This window comes from Eschrichtius robustus, chromosome X, assembly GCF_028021215.1.
Source record: "Eschrichtius robustus isolate mEscRob2 chromosome X, mEscRob2.pri, whole genome shotgun sequence".
Lineage (NCBI taxonomy): Eukaryota > Metazoa > Chordata > Mammalia > Artiodactyla > Eschrichtiidae > Eschrichtius > Eschrichtius robustus.
In genome coordinates, this window is record NC_090845.1 from 17,641,638 (window position 1) to 17,659,582 (window position 17,945).

At 36.4% G+C, this 17,945-nt stretch overlaps 1 protein-coding gene and 1 non-coding gene across 4 annotated transcripts in view; both read right to left on the reverse strand.

Annotated features, from left to right (window-relative positions):
• Positions 1-17,945, reverse strand: part of RPS6KA3 (ribosomal protein S6 kinase A3) — a 109,056-nt gene that overhangs the window by 19,048 nt on the left and 72,063 nt on the right. For all 3 annotated transcript variants that reach the window (XM_068532400.1, XM_068532401.1, XM_068532402.1), the window contains 8 exons: positions 16,489-16,526; positions 16,111-16,253; positions 15,851-15,921; positions 6,574-6,662; positions 6,313-6,377; positions 6,133-6,235; positions 4,045-4,169; positions 2,297-2,422 (listed from right to left, as the gene is read on the reverse strand). In XM_068532400.1, the coding sequence (XP_068388501.1) occupies positions 2,297-2,422; positions 4,045-4,169; positions 6,133-6,235; positions 6,313-6,377; positions 6,574-6,662; positions 15,851-15,921; positions 16,111-16,253; positions 16,489-16,526 (760 nt within the window). The remainder of the gene's footprint in view (positions 1-2,296; positions 2,423-4,044; positions 4,170-6,132; positions 6,236-6,312; positions 6,378-6,573; positions 6,663-15,850; positions 15,922-16,110; positions 16,254-16,488; positions 16,527-17,945) is intronic.
• LOC137757553 (U6 spliceosomal RNA) lies at positions 8,254-8,356 on the reverse strand. The gene has a single exon (XR_011072393.1). It is a non-coding gene; the product is annotated as a U6 spliceosomal RNA (small nuclear RNA).

The following is a 17,945-nucleotide window of genomic DNA, read 5'->3' on the forward strand; positions in this document are numbered from 1 at the left end:
TCTTTTATGTCAGCTGCTTCTTAAAAATACTTCTCTTAACGTTTTAATCTGTTAAAGTAACATTATATTTTTAAAAAGGCAACAAGGACTTCCCTGGTGGCACAGTGGTTAAGAATCCGCCTGCCAGTGCAGGGGACATGGGTTCGATCCCTGGTCCGGGAAGATCCCACATGCCGCGGAGCAACTAAGCCCGTGCGCCACAACTACTGAGACTGCACGCCACAACTACTGAAGCCCGCATGCTCTAGGGCCAGTGTGCCGCAACTGCTGAAGCCCGCACGCCTAGAGCCCATGCTCCGCAACAAGAGAAGCCACCGCATTGAGAAGCCCACACACTGCAACGAAGAGTAGCCCCCGCTCGCTGCAACTAGAGAAAGCCTGTGCAGCAATGAAGACCCAATGCAGCCAAAAAAAAAAAAACTGGAAAAAAAAAAAAAGAAAGAAAAGGCAACAAGTTTTGCTTTCATTTCATCCAAAAGGTAGTCTGAAATAAATTTTGTGACCTTCATACTTTCAGTTTTAAAACAGCTTAGTAATTATGTATGCAATAAATACCCAAACGCTTTAGCATCCTAGGAAAGAGCTTGCAACTCTCAATATGAGCCAAATCTGCTATCTGAAATGGATTTAGTTGTGAAAACAGTTCTTTATTTGGAGAACAGGGAAGTCAAACATACAGGCGTCCACTGTGATCAACTGCAAATGGTAGTGTAGAATCAGGCAAATGGATGATTAAGAGGAAAGGTACATGGAATAGACATGCTGACTCAAGGGAGATGATTTGGGGCTAGTCTTTTGAAAACCAGAACACATTGGGAGGTTTTATTTTATTTTTTAAATTTATTATTTACTTATTTTTTGGCCGCACCACGTGGCTTGTGGGATCTTAGTTCCTGGACCAGGGATTGAACCCGTGCTCCCTGCAGTGGAAGCGCAGAGTCCTAACCACTGGACCACCAGGGAATTGGGGAGGTTTTATTTTTGGCAACATTCTCTCTGATCTGCTAATCTTGAGCCCAGCTTACATTATATCCATAACTCTGCTTGTGAATCTTAGATATGTAGTAATTTCAGTAGAATCAAGTGCTGGGATTGGTTTTAGGGATCTAATTTAAGTCACAAGAATCCACATATAGCTGGAAGATGTTCTCAAGGTTGTGGTATACTGCTCCTGGTTTCTATAATTTGAAGGGGGCCTCAGGACATTTCTGCTTTTTTCTGATGTGTTTATGGAGGCAAGATACATTCTTAAATTGCCTACCAAGTACATTATTCACATTCTCTCCTTTCATGTGTGCAAGTTGAAAATTTCTATGTACCCCAGATTTCATTGAGTAGAAGAGCAAATTAAAATGTATTTCTATGGTTCATCCTTATAACTGACAGAATGCCTTACAGACACTGACGACTTTTTAAAACAATTACATCCAAGTTTAAAATAGCAGCAACAATTTTTGTGTGTGTCCTCCCAGATATTTGCTATGCATAAAGCACATTTATTTTTATTTTTACACAGTAAAATCATACTAGATCTAGATAAATGGACAGATCGGTGGAAGAATAGAAGTAATAATAAGTAATGCCACTCTCCCCACTAACTAAACACGAGCTACCCATAGTTACAGACTAGTTCTAAGGCTCAAGTTAAGTTGAAAGCTTTAGACATTACTTGAATTGCTTGTGATGGGAGAGCAGAGGCATCCATCTCAAGAGGTGAAAAGGCAGAAACTTGAATATAGTATTTGTTCACTTAAAACTAAAGGTTTGGACTCGAACTTTATCATAGAGGTATGTGCCTTGGTTTTTGGCTTAGAAAATCCTTACTGTCTTAGGATGCTTGACGAACTTAAAACAGCTAATGATAATATATTTTATGACAGTGGTTCTTATTCTTTCATTGGTTCACAGATCCTTTTAAATGTGAAGGACGGTATGAACATTTTTGCCATAAAAATGTAAACATACAAAATTTGGCATATAATTCCAAGGAACTCCCTGACATCTTGACCATAAACGGGGGACTTCTGAGAGTAAACGGGGTGCTATTAAAACCAGGTCAGGTGTAAAGTGGTATTGCCCTCCACAAACTGGATGTATGCTGCCTTACCTTTTGAGCTCATAGGAGGATCTATGGTTCCAGATTAAGATCCCTGAAGATCACTAGCCAGACATTTAAATTACCTTACCTTTTTATAACAAAAGGCACACTTACCAAAGAAGAGTGTAATTTTTAACTGGTACCAGCATGCAAGAATAAGAACTGTTAGAGGTGCATTTTAAATCTAAAAACACTTACCTTCACTGCAAACTCCATGTTTGTGGCTTTATGTATACATCTCTTGCAAACGGAGTAGGAGCCAACCCCAATATCTTCTTTTACTTCATATCCATCAGTAAACTGAATACTGTTCCTGTGTAACTGCTACAAACACAATTATAAATTGATGAAGAGCTCTGTAATGACTTTGGTACATTACATAATAGGGAAACATGTTACTCAGCATGCACTGTTGGCCTTAACTATAAATATAAATGAATTTAGTAAAAATAAAAATGAATCTTTCTGCATATATTCTTCTACAACTGTGCATTTCTGAAGTGTCTATGATACAATGCACAGCAAGAAATATGCCTTTTTAAAAAGCTTATGTTAAAAAGAAAAAACTGAATATGTACAATAAGAAACACAGAGCTACGTGATAAGGGGCCGACAGCCTTGCCAGTGGTTATGCCCCATTCTACTCCCCAAATGGCTATAGGTCTTTGAAATACCTTTGCAAACGGGGAGACATTTGAAACCTCTGGTATAGAAGAAAAGATTAGGAGGATTCAGAATTAGAACATCTGGATTCTTCTCTCCGATGCACCACATAGAAATCATAAACATACATTCTATAGAATTCATCACATGCTTGTCATAGTAAAAGGGACAGACTATTTCAACATGAACTTTGTTCAAAAAGCAGTGCTTAAATTGGTTTTCTAGAAAGTGGAAAGCAAGATAACTGACTTGTGAAAAGAACTTTAGCGCAAAAGCAACTTAATCATCAAGCAAATTCAAGCACTAAGTATACCCTAAAAACAATTCAATGCTTCAAAAGATATATCTAGTTCCCTCTATGATTAAGAAGATGAATTAAATTTATCTTTCCATGATACTACGATGGGAAGACATAAATCTAATGGTTTGTACTATTTGTGTTCCTCTAATAACATTTAATTTAGCAGTGCAGTCGCCTGCTACAAACACACACACTCAGAAACCTGCTTCTGTAGCTCCTTTTTCTCCCACTCTGATCAACAGATGGGATAAGGAGGGAGGTACCCTAAGGCAGTACCCATAACCATTTCTTCCTAATGACAATGGGGCTCCAAAAGAACAAGGACACAAAACTTGGAAAACTTAAAATTTAAGTTTATTTTTATTTCTTATATATTTCTATGGCAGAGGTTGGCAAACTATGGCCTGTGGGCCAAATCTGGTTCACTACCAGTTTTTTCTAAATAAAGTTTTATTGGCACATGTTCATTCATTTACATACATATCATTTACATACAATCTATGACTGCTTTTGTGCTACAACGGCAGAGTTGAGTAGTCGCAACAGAGATCCATATAGCCTACGAAGCCTCAAATATTTATTATCTGGTCCTTATAGAAGAAGTCTGCTGACCCCTGTTCTAAAGTATCAGTGAACTAGGAGACCTCAGCTCACCATAGCTGATCTAACAGAGACAGAGGATGAAACAAGTTAGGCCCAATAAACATTCTGAGGCACAGGAGACAAGAGAGACAACAAGATGGTGATATTTATCTCAACTCTCTTAGAATTCTACTTTCAAGTCAGATAGGTATCCAGGATTCTGGCGCATGCAACCTTTTCAAAGGTATATGAAAGGAGTTTCTAAGAGTAATGTCAATGATATAAAATGTATTTTAAGCTGCTCACTTAAGGTCAGCAGATCAAATCTAACATAATTATCCACACAATGAACTGTACCTTACAACATTTCAAATTTAAGATTACTTAGACATTCACTCACCTGAACAATTGAATGCACACCAACTGTCTGCATAGCTTGGCTTTCATCATCTGAGGTAATAGCAACAAAACTAAACCCCCGAAAAAGCTGATGTGCATTAGCACTAGGTGGAATGCCAGGTGAATCTGAAAAGAATAATAAATTACTAAGAAAGTAATTGCTTTGAAAGGTAATTAAGGGAAGAACTGTCTACATTATGACCGTTCTCACTTATTCTGGAATTCTACTTCTAAGGTATCCAGTGTTTCCAGGATAACTAAGTAAGGCACTGTATCAGATCTGTCCTGATGGCTTATTGCCATCAAAACTCTAACATCCTAGTCCCTCAGAGCTCAGAAAATTGCTAATTCATTCGAAGAATATACTAAATTAATGAATTACTGGGTTAATATTATTCTAAATTAGCACTGTCCCAAAGAATCTCCTGCAGTGATGGAAATTTTCTTTATCTGTGCTGCCCAATACAGTAGCCCCTAGCCACATGTAGCTGCTGAGAATTCGAGATGTGGTTAGTGTGACTGAGAAACAAAATTTTTAATTTTAATTAATTTAAATTTAAATAGCCACATATGGCTACTGCCTACCACATTGGACAGTGTAGCCCTAAATAATAACCTAACAATGCTATGGCTCCTGGTTAGGGGGAGATACAAGGTTGATCTGCAGATAATTTAGGAGAAAGGAATTTAGTCCAGTGGTCTCAATACATAATGTCAGAATCTAGAAATCAAAACTGAAGATAAAATTATTATACATATAAAAGATCAAATTTATATATATATGTAAAGTATTATATATATATATATACTAGGACAATCATGGTACGTAGTCCTTAAAATATGTTTTATGACATGACATGTATTGTTATTAAAATTATTTATGTGGAATCTAGTGGCATTAACAAAAACAGAAAAATACTTTCACAATATAGTTAATGCTCACTATAAAAAGAAATAATAAAAGTATAATAAATGTGTTATTCATAAATATAAACACATAATTAGGCATACTAACATTTATAAACATACTATAAAGGCTAAAGGCGAGCAAAAAACAGGTAAATCTACTTAAACATCAACTCCACATAAAGTTCTCTTTTAATATCAGCTTGATATTCTCAGCAATATATATTGTTTAGTGAATTCTACATCAATGTGACAGTATTATACTGAAGACTTCTGCTAAGAGAACCTATCTGGGCAGAATATAATATAGAACTGCTCTATTCTAAGATTTTTCCTCTATCAGGACAAATTGTATTGAGAAAGCAAAGTAAAACATTACCATATATCATCAGTTCTATGCATATCACTGTCTATACCTTTGATAAAATTCTGTTCATGTGTTAATCCAAATTTCTAAGGCTGCCTTATAAAAATAAACACCCGTCAATGCTTAATATAGATCGTTAGACTTTTGGCTGTAAAGCTTTATAGCAAGGTTTGAATGATACACTCTATGGGAAATACACGCAAGTACATTTTCTATTTATTTGCTTGTCAATGATAAACCTGGGATCTGATACACCTAAATGAGAGAATATTAGGGTGCAAAACACACCGTTATGTATAATACACACACTAATGAATGAAATACAACTTACCATTTCAAAGATCACTTCTCTATAATAGTCACTGTTTGTGCAATTTTAGGATAAAGCCTGATACAGGATATGAATCATTTTGAAGTTATCACACCTCACATAAAGTTTAAGTTATGTTTGGGATTTGAACTTTATAAGTACTTCCAGAATACCATATAAAATTAGAATTTTAAAGGGCACTATTTATGCTGTAGTATTTCATGTGAACATAGCTACAGGTAAATAAATGCACAACCAAATAATTTTTTCACACAAATTGTATCAAAGTTTAAGGCACAACATAATTTGCTAAAAGATTTAACAAGGACCTTAACTTCTATAAAATGCCATAAAGGATTTACTAATGATCTAGTTATTGCAGCAGGGGTAGTGTATGAAGGGAAGAAATGAGGACAGTATATAGAGTTATACTAGATAAGATTTTCTGATTGAACAAGAAAAAAATATATATTGTCTTATATTTGGTTTTCACGTTTTCTCCTTACCTTTGGGAGTTTTTGCAGTAAACTCAGGATCAAAATAGAAAGTATCTTCAGGCCTGCCAGTTGCAGGTTTAAAAGGTGGATGAATTTCTCTTCTATACAGTTTCTGGAGGAAAAAAAAGAGACTTAGACATGTGTTAATTATAAAAAAAAATTTCAAGCAAGTTTTCATTCTATACTTACATTCCAGTCTATTGTTGAGAAAAATGAATGTCTTTTAATTTCTTCAACTCCATCTGGTCCTGCGCCTATCAAAAATTGGCTAGTTTTGATTAAATGGTAATTTTATTTCAAGGATAAATATATATATTGTTTATTCAGTCTTCACTTTTAACATTTGTCCTACTATTTCATAATCCCACAACAAACACAAATATCCATCTCCCCCCTAGAAAACAAACACCAACAAACACACAAAAGAAACAAATTAATTAAAAATTTTACCTAATCTGTTTGCAGGATTTCGTTTGAAAAGCATTCGTAAAAGACTCTGGGCTTCAGGACTCAAAAACTGTGGCATCCCAAGTTTGGCTCTAAATAATAAATCCATATAATATTTTTATGTTTTGGAGGTATCTGTATTTTATTTTTAAAATAAACTTTTCATTTTAAGATAATTATAGATTCAAAATCAGAAATAATACAGAGAGAGCCTACGTACCCTTTACCCAGTTTCCCCCAGTGGTAGCATCTTACAAAACTATAGTGTGGGGCTTCCCTGGTGGCGCAGTGGTTGAGAATCCGCCTGCCAATGCAGGGGACATGGGTTCGAGCCCTGGTCCGGGAAGATCCCACATGCCGCGGAGCAACTAAGCCCGTGCGCCACAACTACTGAGCCCGCGTGCCGCAACTACTGAAGCCCGCGTGCCTAGAGCCCATGCTCTGCAACAAGAGAAGCCACCGCAATGAGAAGCCCGTGCACCGCAACGAAGAGTAGCCTCCGCTCGCCACAGCTAGAGGAAGCCCGTGCGCAGCAACGAAGACCCAACGCAGCCAAAAATAAATAAATTAAACAAATACATTTATTTAAAAAAAATAAATAAAACAAAAATGTGTGGCCCAGGATAAAGCCTTAATTCCCCAGAATGGCCCTGGGGAAACTTCACAGCTATTCCCAAAAAAAAAAAACAAAAAAACTATAGTGTGATATCACAACCAGGATACTGACATTGATACAATCCACTGATCTCATTCAGATATCTCCAATTTTCATTGCACTTATTTGTGTGTGTGTTTAGTTCTATGCCATCTTTTAAATTGAAGTATAGTTGATTTACAGTATTACATTAGTTTCAGGTGTACAGCATAGTGATTCAGTATTTTTGCAGATTATATTCCATTTTAGGTTATTATAAGACAACGGCCATAATTCCCTGTGTTATATTGTATATCCTTGTTGCTTATTGATTTTATACATAGTGGTTTGTATCTGTTAATCCCATGCCCCTAATTTGTCCCTCCCCCCCTTCCATCTCCCCTTCGGTAACCATTAGTTTGTCCTCTATATCTGTGAATGCTTCTGTTTTGCATATACATTCATTTGTATTATTCTTTGATTCCACATGTAAATGATATCATACAGTGTTTGTCTTTCTCTGTCTCACTTATCTCACTTAGCAAAATGCCCTCAAGGTCCATCCACATTGCTGTAAATGGCAGAATTTCATTCTGTTTTATGGCTGAGTAATATTCCATTGTGTGTGTGTGTGTGTGTGTGTGTGTATGCCAAATCTCCTTAATCCAATCATCTGTTAATGGGCACTTGGGTTGCTTCCATGTGCTGGCTATTGTAAATTGTGCTGCTATGAACACTGGGGTGCATATATCTTTCTGAATTAGTGTTTTCCCACCAACAGTGTACAAGGGTTCCCCTTTCTCCACATACTCTCCAACATGTGTGCTTTTTTTTTTTTTTTTTTGGCCACACCGCGCAGCTTGCGGGATCTTAGTTCCCTGACCAGGGATTGAACCCGGGCCCTCGCAGTGAAAGCACGGAGCCCTAACCACTGGACCGCCAGGGAATTCCCATCCAACATGTGTTATTTGTAGACTTTTTTTTTTAACATCTTTATTGGAATATAATTGCTTTACAATGTTGTGTTAGTTTCTGCTGTATAACAAAGTAAAAATATGGAATGCTTCACGAATTTGTGTGTCATCCTTGCGCAGGGGCCATGCTAATCTTCTCTGTATCATTCCAATTTTAGTATATGCGCTGCCAAAGCGACCACTATTTGTAGACTTTTTGATGATAGCCATCCTGACAGCTGTGAGGTGAAGTTCTATGCCATTTTATTACATTTCTAAGTTCCTGTATCCACCACCACAGTAAAGGTACTGAACAGTTCAACACCACCAGAATCCCTCAAGTGGCTCCTTTATAACCACACCCACCTCCCTCCCTCCCCAATTCCTAACCTCTGGTGACCACTAATCTATTCTCCATTTCTATAATTTTGTCATTTTAAGAATGCCATGTAAATGGAACCACACAGTATGTAACTTTTTTCACGCAGCATAATTCCCTTGAGATTCATCCAAGTTGTTGTATTAATAGTTCATTCCATTTATTTATTTATCTATCTATCTATCTATAATATCTATATTATTTATTTGGTTGCACCAGGTCTTAATTGCAGCACGTGGGCTCCTTAGTTGCTGCTCCAGGGCTCCTTAGTTGCAGCAGGTGGGGTCCTTAGTTGTGGCTCACGGGCTCCTTAGTTGTGGCTCGCCGGCTCCTTAGTTGCAGCACATGAACTCTTAGTTGCGGCATGCATGTGAGATCTAGTTGCCTGACCAGGGACTGAACCCGGGCCCCCTGCATTGGGAGCGTGGAGTCCTATCCACTGCACCACCAGGGAAGTCCCAATAGTTCATTCATGTTTATTGCTAAGTAGTATTCCATGACAAGGATATTCCACAGATTATCTATTTATCTGTTGAGGGACATTTGGATTGTGTCCAGTTTAGGGCTATTACGAATAAAACTGCTACGAACACTTGGGTCTAGGTTTTTGTGTGAACACAGAATGTTAGCCCCAAATCTTCTAATGAACTTTTTCATTTTTCAGAATTTTGTGAAAAGCACTACTGTAAAAGTAAGATCATCTGAGTCTTAGTTCTGGGTCTGTTACTAAGAACTTTGTGACCTTGGGAAAGCCAATCCCCTTGAGCCTGTTACCAGTTCTTCATGAGCAAGGGGATTGGATGTTAGATTAATGGCTGCCAAACTGTAGACTTGGAACCCTTTCTCAACAGGAATTTAAGAAATCCAACATTTAAAACATTTAAAAGAACATGTGCTTCATACACCTATTTTTTTCCTCCCGTTCCCTTTAATAGCCCTGCAGGGAAGAGGAGCTGGTGGGAAAGGGGTCTGTGGAACATCTAAGATGTCTGTGGCACACAGTCTGAAAACCACTGGCCTGGATGAGCTTGAAGGTCTGTTTCAGCTCTAATATATAATTTTACTCTTTTTCTCAACCTACAAATTAAGGAAACCAATGATCCTGTAAGTATGAAAATAATAACAGAGCTGGAGAAAATGGCTAGCAGAGAAATTTCTATTTCAGAAATAGATCCATTTATTATTCAGTGAGTTGTTATTGAAGCTACTATGTGCTAGACACTGCTTAGCGCTGAGGATACAGAGATAAAGACAGCCCCCCCACAATCAGTGGGGAAGACAGATATAGATAACGCTAGTACATTAAGAGACAAATTCAGAAGGACACATGTAAAGAGTGCTAAGGGAACAGTAGGGGATATCTATTTTAACATGGGAGATTGTAAAAGGCCTTAAATGCAATTTAAAGGTTGAGAATCTATTCGTTTGGCCAGTGTCCCCCAATATTTTACTAAATAATATTAATTTCTCTAGACACTTAGCAACAACAAAAAAATGTTTCATGATCCAGTGAGTTTGCGGAATGCTATCTATTATACCCCTTGTTAGAGACATAAAATAAAATACATTGCATATAAAAGGCTGATAAATTTAAAGTAATGAAATCAGTATTTTTCTAAACATTTGTTTTTAGCACCTCTTCTTCAGAGAATACCTATTAACATCTTATAGAATTAGCGTTCTGTTAAACAACAGAAACGAGGTGAAACACTGCCGTATTTGGTAACAGGAATATAGCAGAGGTCTTTAAACAGTGGACTAACGGACCAGATTTATTTTCAAGAAGGGAACTCCAAGGGAAGTATAGAATGATCTGGAGTGGGAAGCGGTGGTAGGCAATGGGCAATCTACTTAGAAGCTTGGCCCTATAGTATGGGTAGGAGATCTGAGAACTGTAAGCAGTGCAATGCAGAGGAAAGGCCGGGACAGTGAAATATTTTTGAGAGTGAATCTGGTGAATACCTTTGTATGCAAGAGAGGAAGAAATCAAGAATGATTTCTAGGTTTCTGGCTTAGGAAATAGGGTACATGGAAATGCTGCTAATTGGGAATACAAGAAGAGGAAACAGAACAGCGAACAAAGATAAATTTAGTTTAAAATGTTAAGTCATGCATGTCATATGTTTTGGGAGAAACATGCAGGTGAGTAAATGGAAATAAAGGTCTGGTGCCTGGTAAATTAAGGTAAGAAAGAGTGATTTGGGAGTAATTAAAATGTTCAATAGTTATTGGAAAGACTGATGTCAGTCAGGAAGATGAGTCCAGGTGGGGAGAAAAGCATATCAGAGATGGAACACTGGGTAACAAGAACATTTAAAAGGTGGTCAGAAAAAGAACAATTTGGGCATTAAAAATAATGAATGCAATTGGCTGAATCACACTGATTATTAAATCCCATTACTTCGTTATAGTGAAAAAGGAAAAAGAAAAAGTCAAAACTAACATAAAAACCCAACTCATTGGACATCACCCCCACTGGGGCTCATCTTGTTTGAGCCTTATTTCAAGGTAACTAAATAGCCCTAGTTGATGAGGAAAAGTTCATTGTTTTGGAAAATACCAGCTAATAAGTGAAGGAATAACAGTAATAGAAAATACACAATTTAAAATCCTTAATAAAATAACTGTTTCAAGTAATGATTATCAGTGGATGAAACTATTAGATGAAAGCCTGACAGGGAACTTTACAATGGAGGGATCAGCTGTAACCATGGGAATTCATCACTTAAAGTGGGGCAACATGGTGTTGTAAGCCTCCTGATGTGATGCGATAGGGTGCAAAAGCACGAGCTATGAAATAATGTTGCCAAAAAAGTTTAACCAAAAACAGGATAAAGTAACAAGTGAAAAAATATCACAAGGAGAATAAAAAAACTTCACACTCCTGGGAAAAGACTAATTATTACGTAACCATGGTAAGAGAGGCACCAGAACCATTCAATTGATCAAAGACAACTTGCCTAGGTGAACAGAGTTTTTTGTTTTTTGTTCTTGCAAACCAACGAATCAGTAACTGCTCTTCATCTGTGAAAATTAGCCAAATAAGAATGAACTGACGCCAATAACCACACCTGAGTGCCAAGAGTCCCACCCAAGTAACCACACTTACAGATGATGTCAATTCATTTTAGGCCCTGAAAACCTGCCAATTCTTGAACTCCACCCTTCCCCAAAACCCTATATAAGAACAGTGGTCTACTCTGCTTGGAGAGATTCTACTGGACCAGCACCGCTTTCCCTACTATAGTAAGCAATACAATCATCTTTATGCTTTTTGTTTCAGATATTAAGAAGTGGTCTCATCTTTTAACAAGATAAATTCAGAAAGTGAAATTCTATAAAAGTGACATGGTTTCTACAAATAAATGGCAGGGGAACAACAGGGATACACTGTTCTAGATGAACAGAAGCTGAAGAAATACAACCAAAGGATATGTGCAGACTTGATTTGGGATACAGTTTTGGAGAAAACCTGAAAAATCTGGTTAAGGATTGGTATTAGATGACTATTACCAGTTTACATAAGAAAATATCCATACTTTTGAGCAAGGCAAACTGCAGTAGGTGAGAAATGACATGTCTGGAATGCTTAAACTATTTCAGTAAAGAAGAAAAAAAGAAAGGAGGAATAGACAAAGCAAACGTGGCAAAATCTTGATGACTGTTGAATGTGGGTGATTGGTATACGTATGTTCACTGTATTATTCTATTTTTGCGAATTTACCCTTGAAATTTTTCATAATTAAAAAGAGAAAAGCAGGCAGAGAAGGAATGGTCAAGCAAAAGAGACCAAAAGAGGAATGGTTAGAGAGGTGGGAGAAGCAGATGAAAGTAGGAAAAACGAAGGGGGGAGGGGGTGGCCAGCAGTGTCAAATACTCCTCAGAGAGACCCTCCTTAACTGTCTCATCTAAAATGATTCCTGCCCCTGCCCTTCCCTCACACTTCAAGAGTACCCTGGTTTATTATCCCCACTGCTCCTATTACTACGGGAAATTATTATATTTATTTGTTTAAATATTAATTCCTTGTCTCCCCCACTAGAATGCAAGCTCAGTGACACCACAGAAGATCTTGTCAGTCTTGTTCACATTGCATCCTAAGTACATACAGAAAGACCTCAATCATCTGTTGAATGAATTGCGTGAACAAATCATACAAACAGTCACCTTTCTAACAATCTGCCACTAGTTTAAGCAACCAGGAAATTACTGATGACCATAGTGAGAGAAGTTTCAATGGAGCGGTAGAAATGAACGACAAACAGGCTATGGGATAAAAGCAGCCAAAAAAAAGTAACAGAAAGCACAGACCACTCTTTAAAGACGCTTTGTGTTGAAAGAATGCAGGAAGATGCTGCAGGAACTTGAAAGAAGGGCCAAGTCAAAGAAATGGTTTGTTTTTCTCAACACTAAAGTGTGTGTATTAGCTGAAAGGAAGGGGCCAGAGTAGATGGAGTGATGAAGGTTCAGTGAACATTCATTTGTATAGCAAATATTTTTCAATGTTTTTTATTGTGAAGAATAACATAAAGTGCAAAAAACAAAACCAAACCTCCCAAACCCAAAACCAAAGTACACAGCTCCATGATTGACCACAAAGTGAACAGTCATCTGGCCAAGAAATATAACATTGCCAGAACTCCTCATCCAATGTAACTACTTTCCTTATTTTGCCGCAGGCTTCTGCCATCTAAATAGGGACCCTAAAAACTATGCTTTAGTTTGTCTGCTTTTAAAACTTTATAAATAGGATCATCTATGTAGTATTCATTCTTTTGTGTCTGAATTGCTTTTGCTCAACAATCTTGTGAGATTTACCCCAGTCATTGTATGTAACTGTGGTTTGTTCATTTTCTTTCCTGTATAGCACACTACACCCACGGGCAAAAGGCTTCAGCCTATTTTTGTATGGCTTTTGAGCTACAAACGGTTTTTACATTTTAAAAGTGTTAGAAGCAAATAATAAACAATACAAATATGTGACAGAGACTGTGTGTGGCCTACAAAATCTAAAATATTTATAGTCAACCCCTGCTGTATTCCACTGTATGAATATACCACAATTTATTAGTCCATTCTTCTGTTAACAATCTAGTTTCTACCTTTTGGCTACTATAAGTAATGCTGCTATAAATATCTGGGCACTTGTTTCTTGATGTGCAAGTACCTTGATGCATAAAAACTGGGTGCATGCCTAGGAATAGGATTACTGGATGAGGTTATACATGTATTTGACTTTAGAAGAAATGCCAAAAACTGCTTTCCAAAGTGGTTATACGAGTATTTACATTCCTTCCAGCTATGTATGAAAGTTGCCACTGCTCCACAGCCCGTCAGCACTTTGTATTGTCAGTCTTTGTACCCTTAGCTACTCTGGTGGGTATGTAGTTGTAGCTCGCTGTGGTTTTAATTTGCATTTTCTGATTAATGAGGGCAAGCATCTTTTAATAAGCTTATTGGCCATAGGATATCCTCTTTTGTGAAGTCCCTACGTCTCCTCATGTTTCTACTGGGCTGTCTTTTTCTTATTGACTGACTGGAGTCCTTGACATATTCTGGAAACAAGTCCTTTGCTGGTTATATGTTATAAATTTCTTCTCTTTTTCAATGGAATATTTTGATGAGAAGTTATTAATTTTAATGTAGTAATAATTTATCAATCTTTTCCTTTATGGCTCATGCTTTTTGTGTTGAAAGACTACTTTTTCTACACCAAGTTCATGAAGATTCTTCCTATATTCTCTTCTAGAATCTTTCTTCCCTTTTCCCATATATATGTAAAACAAAAAATATGTATATATATATTTGTAATATACTTGGAAATGATTTGTGTATGGTGTGAGGTAGGAGTTGTTTTATCTTTTTCTGTATGAATACCATTTTTTCCAGCATGATTTATTAAAAAAGGCTGCGATTTCCCTACTGCTCTGCAATTTCCAATGGTTGTAAACCGAGTGTCCATATATGTATAGGTCTGCTACTGGCCTCTCTAGTCCATTGCACAAGTCTATTTTCTATACTTGTTTTAATGCCATATTGTCCTAATTATAGTTATAGCAAGGTTTGATACTTGGTAAAGCAAGTCCTCCTATCTTGATATTCTTCAAGAGTGTTTTAGCTATTCTTGGTCCTTTGTATTATCATATAAGAATCAGTTTATTAAGTTCCACACAAAAAAATTGTTAGGATTTAAATATGATTTGCATTGAAACTAGTTATGCTGTCCAATATGGTAGCCACTAGCCACATACAGCCACTGAGCACTTGAAATGTGGCTAGCCCAAACTGTAAGTGTAAAACCTGCAGTGAGTTTCAAATAAAATGTATCATATCTCGATCATTTTTTAATGCTGATCACATGTTGAAGTGATAATATCTTGGATATACTGGGTTAAATAAAATATATTACAATTAATTTTAGCTGTTTCTTTTTACTTTTTTAATGTTGCTACTAGAAAATTTAAAATTATGTATGGGGTTCACATTATATTTTTTTATTAGATAACACACATCCTTTATAACACTTGGGTCTGTCATAATGTGAATATGGTACAAACTTCCAAGTTACTTCGGTCTTTTAAAATTTCCTAACATTTTCTAAGTTCTCTGCATAGAGTTCTTACATAACTTCTGCTAGATTTATCCCTAGGTTTGATTTTTTTTATACTATTGTAAACAGTATCTTTAAAAAAATTCCATTTTCTGTTGCTAGTATACAGACATGAAATAGATTTTATTTACTGACCCTTTATCCAGCAACTTTGCCAAGCTCTCATTAATTCCAATGATTTATATGAAGATCTGGATTTTCTACGGACACAATCATGTTAACTAAATAATGACAATTTTTTTTGGCCGTGCCGTGGGGCTTGCGGGATCTTAGTTCCCTCACCAAGGATCGAACCCAGGCCCCTGGCAGTGGGAGCGTGGAGTCCTAACCACTGGACCACCAGAGAATTCCCAATAATGACAATTTTATTTCTTCTTTTTAAACCTTAAACTGCACTTCTTTTGGATGCCTTACTGTACTTGCTAGTACCTTCAGGACAATGTAAACAGAAGTAGAATAATGGGCATCTTTTTCATATTCCAAATCTCAAAGGTAAAGCTTTCAATAGTAACATGAAGATAATTACGAGTATTCTAGATCTATGGGGTTTGCTCGTATTTAAACCACATAATATTGATGTCATAATATCAATGAATTTCTTAGTTATTTCTTATACTATAGCTAACACTCTAAAAATCTCATTTTTTAGTTTGAAGCATTTATTTTTAAATCTCATCAAAACACATCCACTAGGGAGTACTTACTTAAGAATCATAGTCATTGTTTCTTTTCGATCTTTTCCCTGGAAAGGTAGTGTACCAGTGAGCATCTCAAACTATAAAAAGGCAAAATAATCAGAGGTATTAGTCAGTAGGTATAAAATCTCAAGGCTAGAAGATAAAAAGCATCATCTTAATTACAACCACATCTTCTAAAATTGCTATATAATAAAACAAGTGATTTATATTTCTACTATATTCACTAGTGAACTTCAAAAAAAAAAAAAAAACACCCCAAACCTTACCATTAACACACCGAAAGACCACCAGTCCGCACTCTGAGTATGACCTCGACGATTAACTACTTCTGGAGCCATGTATTCCACAGTTCCACAAAAAGAATACGCTTTCTTTTCATGGTCAATAGACTCTTTACTTAGGCCAAAATCTGCCAAAATAAATATCAAGTTCATAAATATCCTACGATAATTTGCACACGTGAAGTTTAAACTTTGAGTTCCAAAGTTTACATTAATAGTTCCAATATTTACATTAATTATTTAAAAATTCTAATTCAAGTTTTTAACACAATGTATTACTTAATATTTATACCATGATCAACCTTAAAGGAAATTAATTATATAGAGTAGGAGAGACTATTTTAATAAAATGAGGATTTTTACCTGTTAACTTGATGTGACCTTCTTCATCAAGAAGTATGCTGAAAGAAAACAAAGTTAGAAAATCTTTTCAAACCATTAAAGAGAGATTTTTTGAAGCTAAAACTGAAATTACTTTGTTAAGTATCAGATCATCACATTCATTCCAAAATATTGCTTTAGACTCTGAATAAAAAGGCGAAGGTAAAGGAGGAGAAAAATTATTTTTTTTGGACACACAAATATAATGAATCCCAAAGGCAAAGCCTTATAACTTGTATTAATGAGCCAGGGACACTTGAACACTATGAGGAAAGGAACCAAAACCTATATTCTAAGTTGCTCTTAGTGCCTTTCTGCAGAGGTGGCCTAACTAAACTCCCTAGTGCTTGCACAATAGACAGAGGTCTGGATAGTTAAGTCAAAAGTGTTAGAGCTGTCATTTTAAAGGCATCTGACTCAATCATTCTTTACTAGCTTTTTTTCTTTTTCTTTTCTTTTTTCTTTTTGGCTGTGCTGCGCAGCTTGCGGGATCTTAGTTCCCCAACCAGGGACTGAACCCAGACCCCGGCAGTGAAAGCGACGAGTCCTAACCACTGGACAGCCAGGGAATTCCCTCCTAGCTTTTTTTCTGACACAACTTACACAATCCTCTTCTCCTCAACACACCTTCCTCATACTCCTTGTTCTTCTTTGACCCATCACTACATTGTATATATTATCCAGTGTTTTCTCTCTTTTTCAGTAAACTGAGAGCTCCTTGAGACTTTGACCTTGTACATCTTGTAGCTCACTGTTTGGCAGAGCACAGATAAATAAGAAATGTATATTGCATGAATGGGGCCAGTCTACAAAGGGCCGATAGAGCATTCCAAAGAGTTTGGATTTCTTCTTAAGGGCAATGAAGATCATAAAAGGTTTACAGGCATGGAAGGTAAAGATAATCAGATCTGCAATTTTAGAAAACAATTTAGAAGGAAAAATAAAGAATATTTAGTGTGCTCTTAGGTATGAGTTATGATAAAGAACAACAACTGGAGAAGACACTCAAGTTTCTGGCTTTAGCAGATACTTGAGTGGAGAGTAAGGTCGTTAATTAAGGAGCTATAGAAAGGGGTAAGTACTAAGCTGTTAAGCCAGTTACTGCATTTCTGGATGGGTATTTTAGTATACTGACTTGAAAGGTCAAGTAATAAGGTCAACTATTTCACTCATATTCAAAACTATTCCATAGTATAGGCATTTCCTTACTTTTAAAACATTTAATTACTTTTAATTCCTTACTTTTATTTCCTTACTTTTAATTCTTTTAATTAACTAAAAAAATGTGCAAGCCAAATTTTGTTATAATAAAATTTTACTATGTCAAAAATACTACTAACCTTCCTATATCATCAGTTCAACTATGATTACAATAATGTTTACCAGTGAGGGTAATTCAGTAGGGACACAGTGTTCAAGTCTCTTTCAGTACAAGGGAC